At 37.1% G+C, this 19,836-nt stretch overlaps 1 protein-coding gene across 3 annotated transcripts in view; it reads left to right on the top strand.

Moving 5' to 3' along the window:
- The window catches only part of IRAG2 (inositol 1,4,5-triphosphate receptor associated 2), a 92,302-nt gene that overhangs the window by 66,583 nt on the left and 5,883 nt on the right, over positions 1–19,836 (top strand). For all 3 annotated transcript variants that reach the window (XM_004310955.4, XM_019936409.3, XM_019936411.3), the window contains 8 exons: positions 1,767–1,837; positions 5,021–5,078; positions 7,163–7,217; positions 7,299–7,326; positions 7,594–7,734; positions 12,353–12,487; positions 18,669–18,816; positions 19,722–19,765. In XM_004310955.4, the coding sequence (XP_004311003.4) occupies positions 1,767–1,837; positions 5,021–5,078; positions 7,163–7,217; positions 7,299–7,326; positions 7,594–7,734; positions 12,353–12,487; positions 18,669–18,816; positions 19,722–19,765 (680 nt within the window). The remainder of the gene's footprint in view (positions 1–1,766; positions 1,838–5,020; positions 5,079–7,162; positions 7,218–7,298; positions 7,327–7,593; positions 7,735–12,352; positions 12,488–18,668; positions 18,817–19,721; positions 19,766–19,836) is intronic.

The raw sequence follows: 19,836 nt of genomic DNA, 5'->3' as shown, positions 1-19,836 counted from the left end.
CATGTTAGATCCTTTTCTGCCATTTGAGTCTGAAAATAAAGTGCTTATTCTGAACCATTCCCAGTGAGACATCACTACGGTTGACACTCATGGGAAACATAGGCTCTCATTCCAACCAAAAACACCGATCAAGGAAAACTCATCTAATGTTTAAATTGGGACAATTAAATTTGAGATACAGGTGCTAAGTTAAAGGAGCTGTAAAATTGTAGAAATGGAATCCATTCCTTCAGTTGACTGAAGAATATCTTTATATTCTACCTCACACCAAATAAGAAAAATTTTAATTAAAACTGCACCAGGGTGCTAGTTTTTACCTGTCATGTAGACAAAGATAAAAAATTTGATTACACACTGTTGGTAAGGTTGTTGGGGGGAAAAGAATTCTCATACACTGCTGCAGGGAATGTAAATTATTGTAATTAGTATGGAGAGGAATTTGACAATATCTACCCAAAATTTAAATGTACATATTCCATGATAAAACAATTTGGTTTCTGGGACTTTATCCTGTAGATCTAAGTACATACATACTATATGATGTATATGGAAGTTTATTTACTGCAACATTGTTTGTCACAACAAAATATTGGAAACAAGTTAACGATCAGTAGAAGACTAATTAACATATTTTGGCATATCCATGTAATGGAATACTAGTATACATCTGTAAAACATATATAAGGAAACTTTTTTCTTGGAAGGATATCAAAGAACTATTTTTTGTGTGGAAAAACGCCAAAGTACAAAACATTATGTATTGCATGTAAAAATTTGTGGGAAAAAAATAGAAAAAAGTTTTTGTGTATATATAAAATATCTCTGCAAGGCTAGACAAAAATTTGTAACATTGTCTATGAGGAGGTAAAGTAGGTTTCTGGCAGGCGTGATGGGAGGGAAAATTTTCACTGGAAAACAATTTTACGCTTTTTCATTTATGGGCCATATGAATCTACTACCTGTTTTAATTTTTTTTTAAAGAACTAAAATAAAATTTCCATAGGGAAAAAATTTTATATCCCTGAAGAAAGGGGTTACCATTTTGCTCTTATTTCCATGTAAATTAAAAATATCTAATACATCCTTTAACTATTCTGTTTTCTTAAAAAGAAAGAAACGAAATCTGACTATAGCCACTGACCTTTGTGCCTGCACTGAACTAAAGTCAGGACAATGGATCATGTGAAGAGGAAAATCATCATCAAGTACATGACAATACAAATAAACAAAGGGAAATTACAAAAAGGAATGGCATAAATTAAAAGTGCATCTTTTCTTCTTAGTTTGATTACATTTTATTTAGAAAGATACTGTGTTTTGGAAGGATATACTTTGTTATCAGCCTTGCATATATAATTGTTAAAAACCTGTTTGTCAATCTATAAAAAAAAAAGCTACTAAGTTACTAATTGTTCATCCTTTCATTCAGTTTCTGCAATTATACTAGTAAAGTGTTTGATTTTAAAAAGCAGCAGTAGCTCCTTTTTATTTTAAAAACCCTACTGTTTGAAGATCATTTATACAGGTATTCATTTCTGTTAAGAAATCTTATATGGTTAGCTTCCTTGGGAACTTTAGCTGACCTAGTCCTGAATCTGAATGAATGGACACATTTAAAGTTTTTTAGTACAAAATTTGTCTCACGTGTTAAGCACTTTGCCACTTACTATTCCGCCCGCATTGCCACCCTCACTATTCCTTCCTCTTTTACTTGTTACTGCTCCCCCTCCCCCCAACACTGTTGATGTGTTTCCTCCTTCTTATAGGTGGAAGTCCAGCTCCTGAAAATATTGCACTCCAAGGCTCTGTGAATGAAGAAAACATCATGTCAAATCAGGTAAGGAGGGGCTTCCCTGGTGGCGCAGTGGTTGGGAGTCCGCCTGCCGATGCAGGGGACACGGGTTCGTGCCCTGGTCCGGGAAGATCCCACGTGCCGCGGAGCGGCTGGGCCCTTGAGCCATGGCCGCTGAGCCTGCGCGTCTGGAGCCTGTGCTCCATGGTGGGAGAGGCCACAACACTGAGAGGCCCGCGTACCCCCCTCCAAAAAAAAAAAAAAAAAAAAAAAAAAAAACCAGGTAAGGAAATATATGCATGTCAACAGTAAAAGTAATGGTATGTTGCAATGATATTTAGAACTGTCCCTTTAAGTTTGCAAAATACTCTTAAAAGCACGATTGCATCTTATCCTTTCAAAATATTATGAGGTTAATAGAATTTAGTTATACTGATATTGTATAGATGAAGAAGTTGAGTCCAAACCATCCAGGGTCACTCAGTAGACTCAGGTAGGACCTCCTGACTCCACACTGATTTTTCTTTCATTCATTCATGCATTCATTCACTCATTTATTCATCAAAGATCTGCTGGAAACAAGCTAAATATCTATCTGTAGAGTACTCTTAAATAAATGAAGGCATTAATAAATAAGGCTAAACAAAACAGTGATATCTATCTTAAAGATGTGTTATAATTAATGGAAGAAACATACAATTACTCAGTAATTAGACTGGTCAGCGATATGAAAGAGAAATGGTTGGGGTGAGAGGACAGAAGAGGTGTCATGGAGGAGGTTCCTAGTGAGTGGTATCGAATGTTATACAGGTACATGGCAAACTGCTATAAAGCATTATAAGGATGAATATTTAAATGTTTATAGAAAAAATTAAATTCCTTTCCTTAAAGGGAAGGCATATCGCCACTGGTATGAATTTATAATTATTTGAAGGGTAACTTACAGACTAGGGGCAATTCTACGTTCCCTTAAGGGTCTTATTTATACATCAGTCCCTCTCTGTATTCTATGTGCGGAGGTGTGTGTCTGTGTGTCTGTGTGTGTGTATTATTATTGCTTTCCCCTCAGTGTATAAACATTCTTTTAGTTAGGCCTATTTGATGACAAGAAACATAGACTCATTGCAACTAACTCAGGTTAAGAGAAGGTTGTGGCATGTATACATTGAAGGTAATAAGGTAGATAAAAATTTTATACTATTCTTATCTGAAGGGAGTGGAGTAATTGGATATGTGATTTGGGATAATTCTTTGTAGTGTAAAGTATATATAAAGTGTAGTGTTGGCTAGCCCACATGCCGAAAGTGGTTGCCCCTTATAAAAAATGGACAGAGGAAAATTCAAGTCCTCTAGTCTTTCCTAGCTCATCTCAAAAAAAAAAAAAAAAAAAGAAAGAAAACTTAAAAAAATAATGGATTAGAAAATGTAGTAACGGAGGTGGAAAATTGGTTAGAATACTATAGTAGTAATTCAGGCAAGAAATGAAGATAGTATGAATTTAGTGATGATGGAAAAAATGAGACTCATTTGAGAGATACTTGGGGTATAGCATTCACAGTACATGGTAACTGATAATCAGGGGTCTGGGAAAAGGTCAACACCCAGGTTTCTGGCCTAACCTACAGAACGAATAGAATAACATGAGAATAGGAGGGAGTGAGAAGAATTTGTGGGGTAAATTTAATTTAATTTAATTTGAGGTAAGTCAAGTTTCAGGTTGATATGAGACATCATTAATACCCTGTAAGGAGATTTTATAGATAACTCTATACCCATATTCATAAGCTCACCCGTGGGACTTTCAGAAGCAGACACATATTTGCGAGTTATCAGCAAAGAACCAAGCAGGTGGATGAGATTCCCCAAGGAAGGAGGGCAGGCAGAGAGAGAGCACAGAGGATAATGGACTCTTGATGATTCCATTGCCTAATAAGAGAAGGCAATGGTGGAGGAGACCAAGAAGGAGCTTTGTAGTGATGGGGGGACATCAGGAAAGGGGAACCAAGGGATGAAAAAACTTCAAGAAGGAGGGGATTATAGATCGATTTGGATGCTACAGTGAGGTCACATAAGATAAAGGCTAGGGTTTCCCTGGTGGCGCAGTGGTTGAGAGTGCGCCTGCCGATGCAGGGGACACGGGTTCGTGCCCCGGTCCAGAAGGATCCCACGTGCCGCGGAGCGGCTGAGCCCGTGAGCCATGGCCGCTGAGCCTGTGCTCCGCAACGGGAGAGGCCCGCGTACCGCACACAAAAAAATGATAAAGGCTGAAAATTATCCATTGGATTTGGCAGTAGGGAGTTCACTGATAACTGGGGAGGGCAGTTTCCTTGGAGCGTTAGGTGCAGGGGCAGAGTAGTTCACTGATCACAAATGGGAGATGAGGAACTAGAAGATGTCACAGGGTTGAGGGGGGATTAAAAAAACTGGAGTATGTAAATATGGATAAGGATGATCCAGTGTTTTACCTGTATTATTTCATTTGTTACAGTTGTCCAGAACTTACATGACATGGTGTCAAGGGCCCTACCAAGGAAATTTGTCTTGGCCTTATTTTTTATGGAAAATTTCTGAGAATGTTGAATAATAATTATCCTAAAATAATTGTATACCTATAGCTTCTCCTTTAGATTTCCCCAGGCAGTATAGAGCAACTCTCCTATTATGGTGATTCTCGTATGGATACCTTTGTAGGACAGTTGGTCAGTGACCTTAAAATATATTCAGATGGAGTAAAAGCCAAACATAGCACAATCTTAGCAGCTATTTTGCCATAATTTCTCCAACAATCCATCTGGAAAGCTGCGTGTGATAGTCCTAGATCACCGCGCCCCCTCTTCATCCATTCAGTCCTATCTCTCCCTCAAGCTCCAGCTTGTTCCTTGTCTGCAGAGACTTTCCATGCTTCTTAACCCATCGTGTTGCTCTCTTCCTTTTGCAAAGCACATATTTATCTATCTCTCATTTACTTGGCAAGTAATCCTAGTTTGCTTTGAAGTAACTTGTATCATGATTGCAGCTTTTCATGTACTTCTGTTTTTTATGCCTCAGCTAGATTAGAAACCCCCTTGGAGTCAGTCCTCTTTCCTTCTGAATGCCTAGCACAGTTCTTTGCATACTATAGAGTGTTTTTTGAACAGGGTAGGCAGGAGAGGACAGGAAGTCGAGAAATGATTAGCTATGAAGGATTTCCACTCTATGTTTAGCAATGAAATCTCTTTATGATTTTAGGAAGCCAAAGGGGAACCAGAAACAATAAATGAGCACAGAAAAGAATGTGTGGCAGGAGGTAAGGAATGTTCTCTTCCAACCCCCATGTGAACTTTTGTTCCCTGCTGGTATGTTTTATGGATGAAATCTTTCTGAGTAAAGATATGGCATCTACAACTCTGCATCTCTAGATAAAATCAGCCAAATAGAACTGATTTTGATTCAATTTGTAGCGTTTTCAAAAGGCCGTATTTATGTTGCATTGCCTGTTAAGCCCAGAGGTCTTGTAATAATTAGTGTCCTATTGTGAACTAAGAACCATGCCAATGTTGGTAGCAAATTCTAAGCTCTACTCTGAGGTTTTTTTATTGTTCTGTCTAAAAGCAAATAAGCCAGTATTTGAAGAATGAGTGCTCATATGCTTCTCTCCCCATCTCCCTTCTGTTAGGATGGAATAGTGAATAGAGTTCTGCCTTTGGAGTCACTCACTGTATGCTTGGTCACTCTCTTACTTGCTGTGACTTTGGCAAGCTATTTAACCTTGAGTCTTAATTTCTTCATCTGCAAAGTGGAAATGATGAGTAAAAAAAAAAAGAAAGTACCCTTTATGAAATTAGACTGTACTAAGTACTAGGCTAAATTCTCTTTATGCATAGTTTTATTTAGTTCTCCCCAATACCTGTGTGAGCTAGGTAAGCTGCAATTCAGTTTCCTAGCCTATAAACTGTAGATAAGAACGGTACCTACTACAGAAGTTTGGCTGTGAGGACTGAAGAAATTATGTAAAAAGTATTTAGAAAGGTGCCTGATAAAAGTTCTCATAAAAGTTAGCTACTATAGAAAAATCATCCTTATTTTATAGATGGTTTGATGAAGTTGTGACCTGTTCCAGGTCACTTAGTTTTAAGGATCAAAGTGTCGACTGAAAAAAAATGCACAACCTAAAAGTTGAGAATTATGTTTTATCCACAGATTTACTGAGGACTTAAGCCTGGGATATAGCCTCTCAGATAGCTCTGAGGGACTGTTCCAAAGAGGTAAGGGAAGAGACAGGACATACAGGAGATTTTGCAAAACAAAACAAAAAACCACCAGGTAGTCCAACATCAAAAGATAACTGCTAATTATAAAAAAACCCCAGACATCTCAAGTTAATGAATTTAGACCTTTTCTATGTATGGGAAGATGCAAGAGTCTGGGCCTATTGAAATCATTCCTTTGATATATAGGAACAGTATCCTGCTTTTCTCCGTCTTAAATCCCCTCAGGGTGCACCGCAGCTACGATGGCTGATGGCTTGATGACCACAGCATCATTTGTTTACTGAATGGCAGGCCACATTCTTTGTCCACAAAAGCTAGGATTTAAACCAGATCTTTTCAACTCTATACTTAATGCTCTTAATTACTATTATTGTCTTCTTTGTGAAGTAGTCATGAAGAGTATCATTAATATGTATAAAGAGCTTTGTTCTGGGACTGGCATATAGTAAACATGATTGATATCATGTTTATTGTTGCTGTTATTATTAGCAGTATTATTATTATTATACTATTGTTACTAGTACTCCTAGTACTACTACTCCTACTCCTACTACTACCCCAATACCTGTGTGAGTTAGGTAAGCTGCAATTCAGTTTCCTAGCCTATAAACTGTAGATAAGAACGGTACCCACCAGAGAAGTCTGGCTGTTGAGGATTGAAGAAATTATGTATAAAGCACTTAGAAAAGTGCCTGATAAAAGATCTCATAAAAGTTGCTGGTTTTAAATCCTTGGTCCGCAGGAAAACCAGGGTACCAGATGAAGCTATGCATTTAACCATGGAATCAAATCAAATAAACATTCAAATGCAGAAAGAACAAGTTGGGCTGTTCCTTGACTCTGAGACATCTTCAGGTTTTCAAAGAGTATTCATGCACTGAAGTGTGAGCCCATAACTTCAACATGATCGTGATCCCCAAAGCGTAGCATAACGTTATCTTATATTTAAGCAAATGCATTATTAGCTGGCAGTCTTCTCGGACATATTTCAATGAACGCCTTTGTTTAGTGGAGGGAGGCCCTAACAACATTGGATTGAATGTGCCTGTAGCTGTCAAGCCTGTTTAACCAAATACTATCTTATTGTCTTTTTTTTTTTTATCTTATTGTCTTTTAATAGGCGCTGCTGTTTCCTCTCTTCCTGTGAAGTCAGTTAACTTTAGACAAAGTGACAAGTAAGCTCCTCCTCATATAGCACGCTCACATTTTTTTTCTGTTGAACTATGTTTGAGTAAGTTCTTCCTCTTATCTTACAGCACTTCTGCTAATGAGAAGGAGGTGGAGGTAAGTTTCAAGCAAATGTTTTTTCCTTTAGTTAAAAAAATATGTGTTTCAGACTCACTCGCCTGCAGTCCCTGTGAGCTTTTGCACAAGCTATCGTACGTTTGGTGTCTGTCTGGCTTGGCCATGACAAAGTGCAGGGAAAGCCTATGCGTGCCAGCATTATGTCACTGGGAGGAGAAAGAAATGCCTCAGTGTAATTTGGTATTAAACTGGAAATTTGACTACCTCCAATGTTCTGTCCTCACCTTCACATTATTTTGACAACAGGCCGAATTTCTCAGGTTATCTTTGGGATTTAAATGCGACTGGTTCACCTTGGAGAAAAGAGTGAAGCTTGAAGAAAGATCCCGTGACTTGGCAGAAGAAAATTTGAAGAAAGAAATTACTAACTGTTTAAAACTGTTAGAGGTGAGACTCATAACATTTGGGGACTACACGTTCGGTTGTATTATTAATAAGGTTTCCAAAATTACGTAAGAGTTTACTTGTATGACTAAAACCAACACTAGGTACCAAGCCCTGCCTGACTCAAATGTGAATTAATAAGAGGTAAGAAATCAGGATCAGGCTAAGATAAAAGGCTCACCAATAGAACGGTATAAGTAATAAAACAGATAAATGTCGTTTAAAGTAGTTACGTGAATCTTCTGCCATCTCTCTGTATCTTCAAATAGATTTCAGGCAGAAGAGTAATTATGCAGAAAACTGAGCAACAGGAGATAATATCAATGTTAAGCTCCAAAGAAGAGACTCAAAAGACGATTTCCATTTAATTAACTGAAAAAAGAGAGCGGTGACATTTCAGTCTTGTCAGATAATGGGCAAACCTTCTGTAAGGTACACAGAAGTGTAACAACTATTATTCTTCTATTTTGTGCAGTCACCATAAATATACGGATGGGTTGGAAAATTAAGGGGGCTCATTTTGGAAAAAGAAAATAAAAATATAGAAACCATATTCTGTTTTTTTACTGTGGTTAAAAAAGCACATAATGTAAAATTTACCATATTAACCATTTTAAGTGTACACCAGTAGTGTTGAGTATATTCACGTTGTTGTGAGATAGATCTTCAGAACTTTTTCATCTTGCTTACTGAAACTCTATAGCCATTAAACTATTCCCCTTTTGCCCTTCTGTCAGCCCCTGGTAATCACCATTCTGCTTTCTGTTTCTATGAATTTGACTACTTTAGATAGCTCATGTAAGTGGAATCATATAGTATTTGTCTTTTTGTAACTGGCTTATTTCACTTGGCATAATGTCTTCAAATTCATCCATGTTGTAGCATGTGGCAGGCTTTCCTTCCTTTAAGGCTGAATGAAATATTCCATTGTACGTATATACCACATTTTGTTTATCCATTCATTTATTGATGGACATTTGAGTTACTTCCACCTCTTGGCTATGGTGAACATTGAATATTGTTGCTATGAACATGGGTGTGCAAATATCTCTTCAAGACCCTGCTTTCAATTCTTTTAGAAATATGGCCAGATGTTGGATTGCCGGATCATATAGAGTTCTATTTTAAGTTTCTGAGGAACCACCGTACTGTTTTGCACAGTGGTGTTACCATTTTAAAATCCTACTAACAGTGCACCAAGGTTCCAATTTCTCTACATCCTGGCCAACATGTTATTTTCTGTTTTCTTTTTTTTTTAATTAATTAATTTATTTTTGGCTGCATTCGGTATTCGTTGCTGCGTGCGGGCTTTCTCTAGTTGCAGTGAGCAGGGACTACTCTTTGTTGCGGTGCACCAGCTTCTCATTGTGGTGGCTTTTCTTTGTTGCGGAGCATGGGCTCTAGGCATGCAGGCTTCAGTAGTTGCAGCACGTGGGCTCAGTAGTTGTGGCTCGTGGGCTGTAGAGCACAGGCTCAGTCGTTGTGGCACACAGGCTTAGTTGCTCCGTGGCATGTGGGATCTTCCGAAACCAGGGCTCGAACCCGTGTCCCCTGCATTGGCAGGCAGATTCTTAACCACTGCGCCACCAGGGAAGTCCCTATTTTCTGTTTTCTGATAGTAGCCATTTAATAGGTGCAATGTGGTATCTCACTGTGGTTTTGATTTGCATTTCTCTGATGATTAGTATTGTTGAGCATCTGTTCATATGCTTATTGGCTGTTTGTATATCATCTTTGGAAAATGTCTGAGTCCTTTGCCAATTTTAAAATAGGATATATGATTTGCAAATATTCTCTCCCATTCCATAATTTGCCTTTTCATTCTGTTGATTATGTCCTTTGATGCACAAAAGTCTGTAAGTTTGATGCAGTGCTGTTTTTCTATTTTTGCTTTTGTAACCTATGCTTTTGGTGTCATATTCAAGAAATCATTGCCAAATACAATGTCATGAAGATTTTCCCCTATGTTTTCTTCTAGAGTTATATAGTTTGGGGTCCTACATTTAGGTCTTTAATCCATTTTGAGTTGATTTTTGTATATGGTGTAAAATAAGAGCCCAACTTTACTCTTTTGCAGTTTTCCAACATCATTTGTTAAAGAGACTATCCTTTCCCCATTTTGTAGTCTTGGCACCCTTGTCAAAGATCATTTGACCATATATGTATAGGTTTATTTCTGGGCATGCTGTTCTGTTCTACTGGTCTGTCTTTATGCCAGAACCATACTGTTTTGGTTACTGTATCTTTGTAATGTGTTTTGAAGCCAAGACATGGGATACCTTTAGCTTTGTACTTCTTTTTCAAAATTGTTTGGCTCTTTGGGGTTCTTTGAGATTCCATATGAATTTTTCAATTTCTGAAAAAAACGCCTTTGGGATTTTGATAGAGATTACACTGAATCTGTAGATTGATTTGAATAGTATGGACATCTTAACAAAATTAAGTCTTCCAGTCCATGAACACAGGATGCCTTCCCCTTTGTGTCTTCTTTCATTTTTTTCAGCAATGTTTTGTAGTTTTCAGTGTACAAGTCTTTCATCTCCTTGGTTAGGTTTATTCTCAACTATTTTATTTTTTTGGATGCTATTGTAAGTGGAATTATTTTCTTAATTTCCTTCTTAGATGGTTCATTGGTAGTGCATAGAAATGCAATTGATTTTTGTGTGTTGATTTTGTATCCTACAACTTTGCTGAATTTGTTTATTAGTTCTAACAGTCTTTTTGTGGAATCTTTAGGGGTCTCTTTATGTAACATCATGTCATCTGTGAACAAAGATAATTTTACTTCATTCTTTCCAGTATGGATTTTTTGAATATATTTTTTTACTTGCCTAACTGCTCTGGATAGGACTTCCAGTACTAAGTTGCATAGAAGTGGTGAGAGTAGGCATCCTTGCCTTGTTTCTGACCTTAGAAGAAAAGCTTTCAGTCTTTCACCATTGAGTATGATTTTAGCCTTGGGTGTTCATATATGGCCTTTATTATGTTGAGGTAGTTTCCTTGTATTTCTGTTTTTTTGGATATTTTTATCATGAAAGGTGTTGAATCTTGTCAAATGCTTTTCTTATCAGTTTAGATGATCATGGGATATTTATCCTTCATTCTGTTAATGTGGTGTATTGCACTGATTGATTTTCATATGTTGAACCATCCTTGCATTCCAGGAATAAATCTCACTTGGTCACGGTGTATAATCCTTTTAATGTGCTATTGAATTCAATTTGCTAGTACTTTGTTGAGGATTTTTACATCACTATTCATAATGAATATTGGTCTATAATTTTCCTGAAATGTTGTTGTCTGGCTTTGGTATCAGGGTAATTCTGGCCTCAGAGAATGAACTTGGAAGTGTTCCCTCCTCTTCAATTTTTTGCAAGAGTTTCAGGAGGATTGGTATTAACTCTTCTTTAGCTGTTTGATAGAATTCTCTAGTGAAGCCATCTGGAACTGGACTTTTCCTCTTTGGGAGATTTTTCTTTTTATAACTGCCTCAATCTCCTTACTAATTATTGGTCTACTCAAATTTTCTATTTCTTCATGATTAAGTTTTGGTAAGCCATATTCTGTTTGACTAACAACTAATATATGCTCTTCTCTTTCTAACTAATGGTGGTTATTTAAACTGCAGTAAGAAACTGTATGTCTGACAATGGTCATTCCAGTTGGTTAGCAACTTTCCTGTTGCAACTCATACATATCTGCCTGTTTCAAAAGTGGCTGCTATTTCATTGAGCATCTACTGTGTGACAAACAATTGGCATCTATTACCTCTCATGTCACAATATTCCTGGAAAGAAGATGCAGTTGTCTCCATCTGACAGATGAAGAAAAAGCAAATCAGAAAGCTTGATATTATAACATTTGTAGAATTAAGATGCAATTTACAGTCAATGATGCCTTATGGTTTTATTGGCAGCACTTTTCCTTTCTGATGCTATATAAAATTTATGGTATTTTAGACATGCGCAAGTATTAGAAATTTGCTCATGATCACACAGCTAATGAGCAATGGCTTGTTGGCTTCCAAATATGCTGTTCTCTTAATTCTTTCTCCACTCCAGTGAAACAGATGGCCTTCCATCAGGAAAGCCATCATCTTGGTTCAAGGGCAGAGGTTTGAGATAAATATTCATAAGGCAATGAAGGCGTAACGGCCTAACCAGCCCAATCTCACCTTGTCATCAATGGAAGAGCAAATATAGTAATCAGAGTCATATCTAATTCGAGTATATTTTTATTACTTTTCTTAAAAGTTCAAACTATGCTCTTCATATAGTGCATTCAATTCATTTATAGGCATAATTTCTTTACCATTGCCAATTAATTACATCCCATCCTATTAATTGTAGAAGAAAGATACAAACACACATGAAGGAGTAGCAAATTTGGGAAGTAAAGAAGGAAGGGATCAAAAATAGTATAAAAGGCTTTGTGAATACCTGCATAGGTCTACGTCATAACCAACAAAGGTATTAATATTTCAGTATCATTCACTATTGGTCTTTGCTTTTCACCTTCCACAAAGATAATAGATTCATCTGCATTTACAATATAGTCAGTGTTAGAATCACTTGCTGAATACTTGGGTTGGATACTTTTTAATACTTTACTTTCTGTGCAGTCTTTAACACCTCTTTGTGAAGATGACAGCCAAGCCCAGGAAATCATTAAGAAGCTGGAGAAAAGTGTAACATTCCTCAGTCAGTGCACAGCTCGAGTGGCCAGTAGGGCTGAGATGTTGGGAGCCATTAATCAGGTAATTTGTCTCCCTTTCTCCAGTTACAATTTAATTACTAAAAGTGGATTACATTTCTAGGAAAAAACTATATTTGATCATTTCAGAATGCTCTTGATATTTTCCTGTTTTAAAAAATGCTACAATAAATATCCTTGTTTATGCATCTTTGCACACTTATTCATAGAGAAGTCGATTTTCAAAATTTTCTTTGTGGGAAAATCTGGGGAGACTTTAAATTTTTGAATCTCTACGTAAACAAACTTGTTAAAATATATTTTCCTAAGAGGGAGACATTTCACTGTGATGATAGTTTTAGTCTGAACATTTGTTATACACTTCTAACATTCTAGTTTCTTTTTAACCCCTCGCCAGGTAGTAATATTCTTTGTTTTATTTTTATTAAAGTTACATATGTGCATAGCTTTTTTTAAAAAAGTCAAGTAGTTCTCAAAGCCTTCTTATCCCATTTCCCATGTTCCAGAGCAACAACTTTCAACTCTTTTGGTTTGTTTTTTATTAATATTCATATCTCCAAATAATATGCTTATACTGTCACCAAGTGATTCAGTTTTAGATATTTATTGGTTTCCTACTACAAAGATGAAAATTTATTTATCAATCGTTCCCCCTCACACCTTTTCACTGTCTTTCACCTTATTGTTGATCTCTCTTCTTTCCTAACCAAGCTTAAATTCCATGGTCAAACACAACATTAGCTCCCTTGCATGAACCCTCAACACTTTTCCTTCTCTTGTTTTCTTTTAATCATTAGGAAAATCTACAACTTGTTTTAAATCCATTTCTCCACCTGATTATACCTGCATAGCTGGAAAACCTCACACCTCTGTGCTGACTGAGTTCTTTTGAAATTCATCACAAACCTCAAGTGGTCCTTGGGGCTTCCCATCTTTCACACTTTCTCCTTTCTCCTCAAATCACCATCATGTCCTCCCCTCTCTCTCTGTCAAATAATGACTTTGCTTCTTAACTCAGTAAGAAAGTTGAGGCAATCAGAAGGGACCTGCCAAAAGCTCTGAACCTACAAGCACCTAAACCCTTGACATTGCCTTCCTTTCTGGTACGAAAGATGAGTTGTCTCTCATCCTATCCATGGCTAACCATCCCACGTGTATATAAGATCTCATCCCTTCTAAATTACTCAGAATCTTGGGCCCCAATTCTCCCTGCATTCTTCCATCTCCAGTTTTTCCCCACGCTACTGAATCATTCCCATCAACACACAAATACGTTGTTTTTAAGACAGGAAAAATAACACTAAACAAACAAAACAATCTTTCACTCTTTCTCCACCACCCTGTCTCTCTGTTCCCATTTTAAGCAAATCTCCTCAACAGAATTGTGCTGTTTCCAATTTCTCTCCTCCCAGTCTCTCTGAAACATATTCTAGTCAGCCTTAACCTACTAATTTTCCTTAACCTGTCTGCTACATTCAACACGGCTGAGCTCTTCCTCCTCCTGGAAACACTCTCCTCCGTGGTTTCCAGGTACCACAGTCCCCTGGTCCTTCTCTCTACATCATGGAGCAATCCCTTCCAGACTCCTTTACGGGTCCCACCCTTTCTCCCAGCCCTCTTAATCTTGATGGGCCCCAGGGCTTCACCTGTGCACGTCTGATTTCCATCGTCACTCAATCCCCATACTATCCTATGTAGTCAACTAATGACTCCCTAATTCACACACTTATCCCAAACCTTTGCCATGAGTTTCAGACTAGAACCTGCTACTGTTGATGTAGATTGGAAGTTTGATAAACAATTTAAGCTTAACACATCCAAAAATACACTTCTGACAGTCCCTCCAAAAACTGTTCCACACATAGTCTCCTTACCTCAGTAAAGGGCAACTCTGTTCTTCCAGCTGCTGGGGCTGGAAAACCTTGGGGATAATTCTCAACACATTTCTCTCACACTCCACATCTAATCCTATGGACAATCCTATTTACTTTACCATCAGAACATGTCTGGAATTCAACCACTCATTTCCCTCTCCACAGCTACCACCTTAATCTAAGCCACCATTCTATTTTTTTTCCCAGATTACTACAATATCTTCCTACATGGTCTTCTTGTCTCCATCTAAATCCAATCCCCACCCCACCCCCATAGTCGCTTCTCAATAAAACAGCCAGAATAATCCTTTTAAAACTTAAGCCAGGTCATGCTACTCTTCTTTTTTTCATGTTACTTATTGGTTCACAGCCCTCAAGTGGCTCCTCATTTTTTTCAGAATAAAAGCCAAAGTCCTTATGATGGCTTAGAAAGATCTACATGATTCCCCTGCCTTCTTACCCCTTGGGCTTTATTTTCTGTGACTGTCTTCCTGGGTTATTGCACGCCAGCCACACGGGACTCGTTTCTGTTCATCATGCTGCCAACTCAGGCCCCCAGTCCTAGCTGTTCCCTATGCCTAGAATATTTTTCCTCTAGGTGTCCACATGTCTTAGCCCTCACCTTCTCCAAGTCTTGTTCAACTGTCACCTTCATAGAATAGCCCAGCTGACCACCTGAGCTCCCTTGTAAAATTTCAACCCCTTCCACCCCAGAGCTTCTCATCCTCCCTTTCCCTGTCTTTTTTCATAATGCTGATCACATTTTAGCATACTATTATGTTTTACTGACGTCTTATTTGTTGTCTACCTCCTCCCACTAGAATATAAGCTCCATGAAGGCAGGAATATGTGTCTGTATGGCTCACTGCTTGTCTCCTCAATGCCTAAAATGTGCATAGCAAGTACTCAAAAAGTTTTTGTTAAATGAGGGAGTATACGACACCAAAAGCAATGGCAAAAGAATAGATAAATTGGACTTCTTCAAAATTAAAAACTTTTGTGTATCAAAGGACATTATCAAGAAAGTGAAAAGATAATCTACAGAATGGAAGAAAATATTTGAAGATCATATATCTGATAAGGGCCTAGTATCCAGAATATATAAAGAACGCTTGCAGCTTGACAGAAAGAGAAACAACCCAATTAAAAAAATGCAAATAAGACTTGAATAGGCATTTCCCTAAAGAAGATATACAAATGGCCAATAAGCACATGAAAAGATGCTTAGTTATTAGGGAAATGAAAATCAAAACCATAATGATATACCTCTTCACACCCACTAGGATAGCTATAATAATAGAAAAAGAAAGGCAGGAAGAAGGAAAATAACTAGTGTTGACAAGGATGTGGGGAAATTACAATATTATTATCATATTATTAATATATTATTTAACTATTAAAAGGAATGAAGTGTTAATACATGCTACAGTGTAGATGAATCTGGAAGAATTTATGCAAACTATAGGTGCTAGACACAAGGGTCACATATTGTATAATTCTATTTATATATAGTATCTAGAATGGGTAAATCTTTAGAGAAAGGTAGAAGATTGGTATTGGCTAGGTTTTGGTGGGGAGGGGTGAGTGGGGAGTAATTGCTTAGTGGGTATGGGGGTTTACTTTGGGGTGATAAAAATGTTTTGGAACTAGATAGAAGTGGTGGTTGCACCACACTGTGAATGTACTAAATGTCACTGAATTGTTCACTTTAAAATAGTAAATTTTATATTGTGAATTACACATCAATATAAAAAAAAGAAAAAATACAATGAATGTATTTTTTCAGGTTCCAATTCAAACAAAACTGTAAATAGATGTTTTTGAGGCAATTGGGGAAATTTGAATATGGATTAGATGATAAGATGTTTCTGTTAATGTTGTTAGACGTGATCATGGCATTGTGGTTATTTAAGACAATACACTCCTATATATATATATTTTTTAGATACTTACTGAAATGTTTATGAGTAAAACCACATGATGTCCATCACTTGTACTTAAAAAGAAACAGCATTCAAAACTTGAGATGAAACTCATATAGCAAAATGTTAGTGGTTCTTGAAACTGGTTAATAGATATGTGTGGGCTTATTGTCTACTTTTTGTGTCTGTTGAAATTATCGTAATAAAAAGTTTTAATTAAAAAGAGTGGATGAATAATATTAGATCTATATGATCTGTAAACATTATTACACCCGTGTAAATTCTATTCATAGCAGAGACAGTAGTCTGTTATGATGTCTTTTCCTTCTTTGCACAATGTTCATGTTCTTCGTGGAGTTAATCATTTTCTTTTGCCATGATTGTTATGCTTAGTTTTCTATTTTCTTATCTCTAATTTATGCTCAGCCTCTCCCAGGGAGTCTAGATCTCACAATACATTCAGACTCATCAGGTATTCTGTCAATTTCTTCATTGAGATGTTACTTCCAGAGATTTTTGACCTGTCAGTCTCAACTGACTGTTTTTCAGGCTCAACACAAAAGTCTTAGGAATTCTTAAATGAAGATTTCTTTCACTTCTTTCTTGAGTTGAATCCCATTTCCTGAATCCCATACCTCCTTCTTTGCTGGCTTACTTTTTTATTTTGGTGGAACATCTCACACGTTTTTCTGAGGGAAAGAATGCCTGGGAGGTAAACTTTTTAAAATGTTATATAACTGAAAATGGCTTTATTCTTTATGTCTTTACGGTAGCTGGGTGAAGGATTCTAGATTAGAAATCATTTCCTTCATAATTTTTCATCTTCTTCTTAGCTTCTGGAGTTGCTATCAAACTTTGATGCCATTCTGACCCCTGAACTTTTGTTTATAACCCCTTTTTACTTTCCAGAAGCTTTTAGGATACCCTCTTACCCCTACTGTCCTTCCTTGGCATGGGTTATTTTCAACCACAGTTTTAGGTCCTAAGCTGGAAAGTTATTTCTTGAGTTCAGAGATTTTCTTGAACTGTTTCCTTTTCTACATTTGATGGAATTTTTCTACATTTTCTACACTTCTTGAATTCCTTTCTCCTGAACTGGTCCTTTCTTGTCTGTTTTCTACATTTTTTGTCATTTTGCTCTAGTTTCAGAGAAATTTCCTTAACCTTATCTTGAAACTCTTAAGTTACATATTTTTTTAATCATATTTTTAATTTCCAGACTTTTAAAATTCTCAGAATGTTGCTTTTTAATATCTTGTTCTTATTTCATAGATGCAATACTTATTCTTACTTTTCTGAAGATATTGATAGTTTCATTGAAATTTTAGTTTTTTTCTTTTTGTTTTGATTTCCTTTTCTCAGGCTAGAGGCTTTCCTCTGACTAGTGATGACCCACTATACAGCTGACTGGGAGCTCTGTATATGTTGGGTGGGGACATTTCTTGTTGGCTCTGAGCTTCACACAAGCTAGGTTGTGTCACTGGGATACTCTTAACGTTGGTAGTTTTAAGACTGTCATCTTGCACTGTTAGATTCCTCAGAGAAAAGTCTTCCAACTGCCAGTCTTGAGAGTATAAGCTTGGCTACAAGTGTTTGATAGTTGGAAGAATAAGGCTCCATATCTCTAGATTCAATATATATATAGACTTTTGCTTAAATCTATTCTTTTCTGTATGATCCACTCACCATCAACTATTTGTTACTGCTCAATCCACAGACACTCTGGTTAACTCTCTCTAGATAGCCAGCTTTTGTAGTCTTTCACCAAAGTGGTAGAGGGGCTCAGCTGACCTGAGTAAGGGAGGGGATCTGTGGATCTAATCACTTTTTACAGATTTTCAACCATTTCTTCTGTTCTATCTCCAAGCTTAATTCCAAAGGCACCACTAATTCCTGAGCATTTGCAGCTTTCTGTGGTATAACCCACGTGGCTTCTAGGCTTTTCTTACTGCTTTTTTTAGGGTTCAGCTTTTCAGGTCTTAGTCATTTACCACCAGCCCTTCTACTTGGCAGGTGTTCAAAAATTTGTTATATCCTCTTCCGTTCTATTTACCCTTGTCTATTCATGCCTTAAAAAAAATCCCTTGTCATTTTTGTAGGATTTAAGGATGGAGTGAAGATAAGTGCATGTGTCTCATTCACTGTCTTTTAACTGGGTATCAAGAATAGTATTTTCAATGTAAATTTGCTCTTTTTTTTTTTTTTTTTTTCGGTACGCGGGCCTCTCACTGTCGTGGCCTCTCCCGTTGCGGAGCACAGGTTCCGGACGCGCAGGCTCGGCGGCCATGGCTCATGGGCCCAGCCGCTCCGCAGCATGTGGGATCTTCCCGGACCGGGGCACGAACCCGTGTTTCCTGCATCAGCAGGCGGACTCTCAACCACTGCGCCAGCAGGGAAGCCCTAAATTTGTTTTTTTTTTTCCTGCTAGGAAAGCCGGGTTAGTAAAGCCGTCGAAGTGATGATTCAGCATGTAGAAAATCTGAAGAGAATGTATGCCAAAGAACATGCTGAATTAGAAGAACTAAAACAGGTTCTTTTGCAAAATGAAAGGACTTTTAACCCTCTTGAAGATGAAGGTAATAAAAGTTTAAGATAATTGTATCAGTTATGTCTTTCTAACTTTCTTCTTTTTCATTCTCTCTTACTAATTCTTATTATATAATGTCTTTAGTATAAGACCCTTATGTTAAGATTATATTAGAAGGATATGATATATAGAATATAAGAAATAACTCATTCCTGTTATTTATATAGCCCAGAGTAAGATGTCAGTTAGAAAACAAATTAGGAGACAAGATGGATTTTATGGTAGACACCAAGATTTCATTAAAATGATGACATAAGTGAATATAACTAATCCAACTCATTGAGTTGACCCCTGTGTTGTCTTACTTAGGATATGTTAGAATTGGCTTTTTCTCCACACATAAAGCAAGGCACAGTAGCATAAATGAACCACTCTTATCAACAATGGTTTTGTATCCCTCGAACAAGGAAGGACTGTGACAGGGTAAGCTGATCAATAGATTGGAAAATAGGGAGACATCTGAGACCATGGAGAATATCTTAACAGAAGGCTTATATGAACCTTATAGTTTTATTTTAAATAGACAGTATGAATGTCTATAGGCAGAATTTTCATTTTAATGATTCTGTTCCCTCTTCTTGAAAAGTAATAACATGTGATGATCTTCTGATCTGTAATTTTGGACTCATTGATTCAGCAGACATTCATTTAGTGCCCCCTCTGCTAGGCAGGCATGTTGGACATTGGCAGTGACACAGAGGACTGTATCCCATTGGTTCAGATTACTAACGTTGTGAATCACCAAATAAATTATAACCAGATATTTATATTGCTCAGTAGTCTCTAGGGTCTTAAATATTTTCCAACCATTGCTTTTCTTTGTAAAGAATTAAGACCGTTGCGTTAAATTGCACATGTAATTCCAAAAATACACAAATGTGTTTTCCCTTTCAGGTGACTGCCAAATTAAAAAACGTTCAGCTTCTCTAAACTCTAAGGTAACAAATGTCTATCAAATGTTATAGCTGAGATGGTTTTAAAATATTACTTGAAGCAACATGGCTTTAAA

The sequence above is a fragment of the Tursiops truncatus genome, chromosome 11 (assembly GCF_011762595.2).
Source record: "Tursiops truncatus isolate mTurTru1 chromosome 11, mTurTru1.mat.Y, whole genome shotgun sequence".
NCBI lineage: Eukaryota > Metazoa > Chordata > Mammalia > Artiodactyla > Delphinidae > Tursiops > Tursiops truncatus.
The sequence above is the reverse complement of the archived record's forward strand: the minus strand, read 5'-3'. Positions and strand labels throughout refer to the sequence as shown.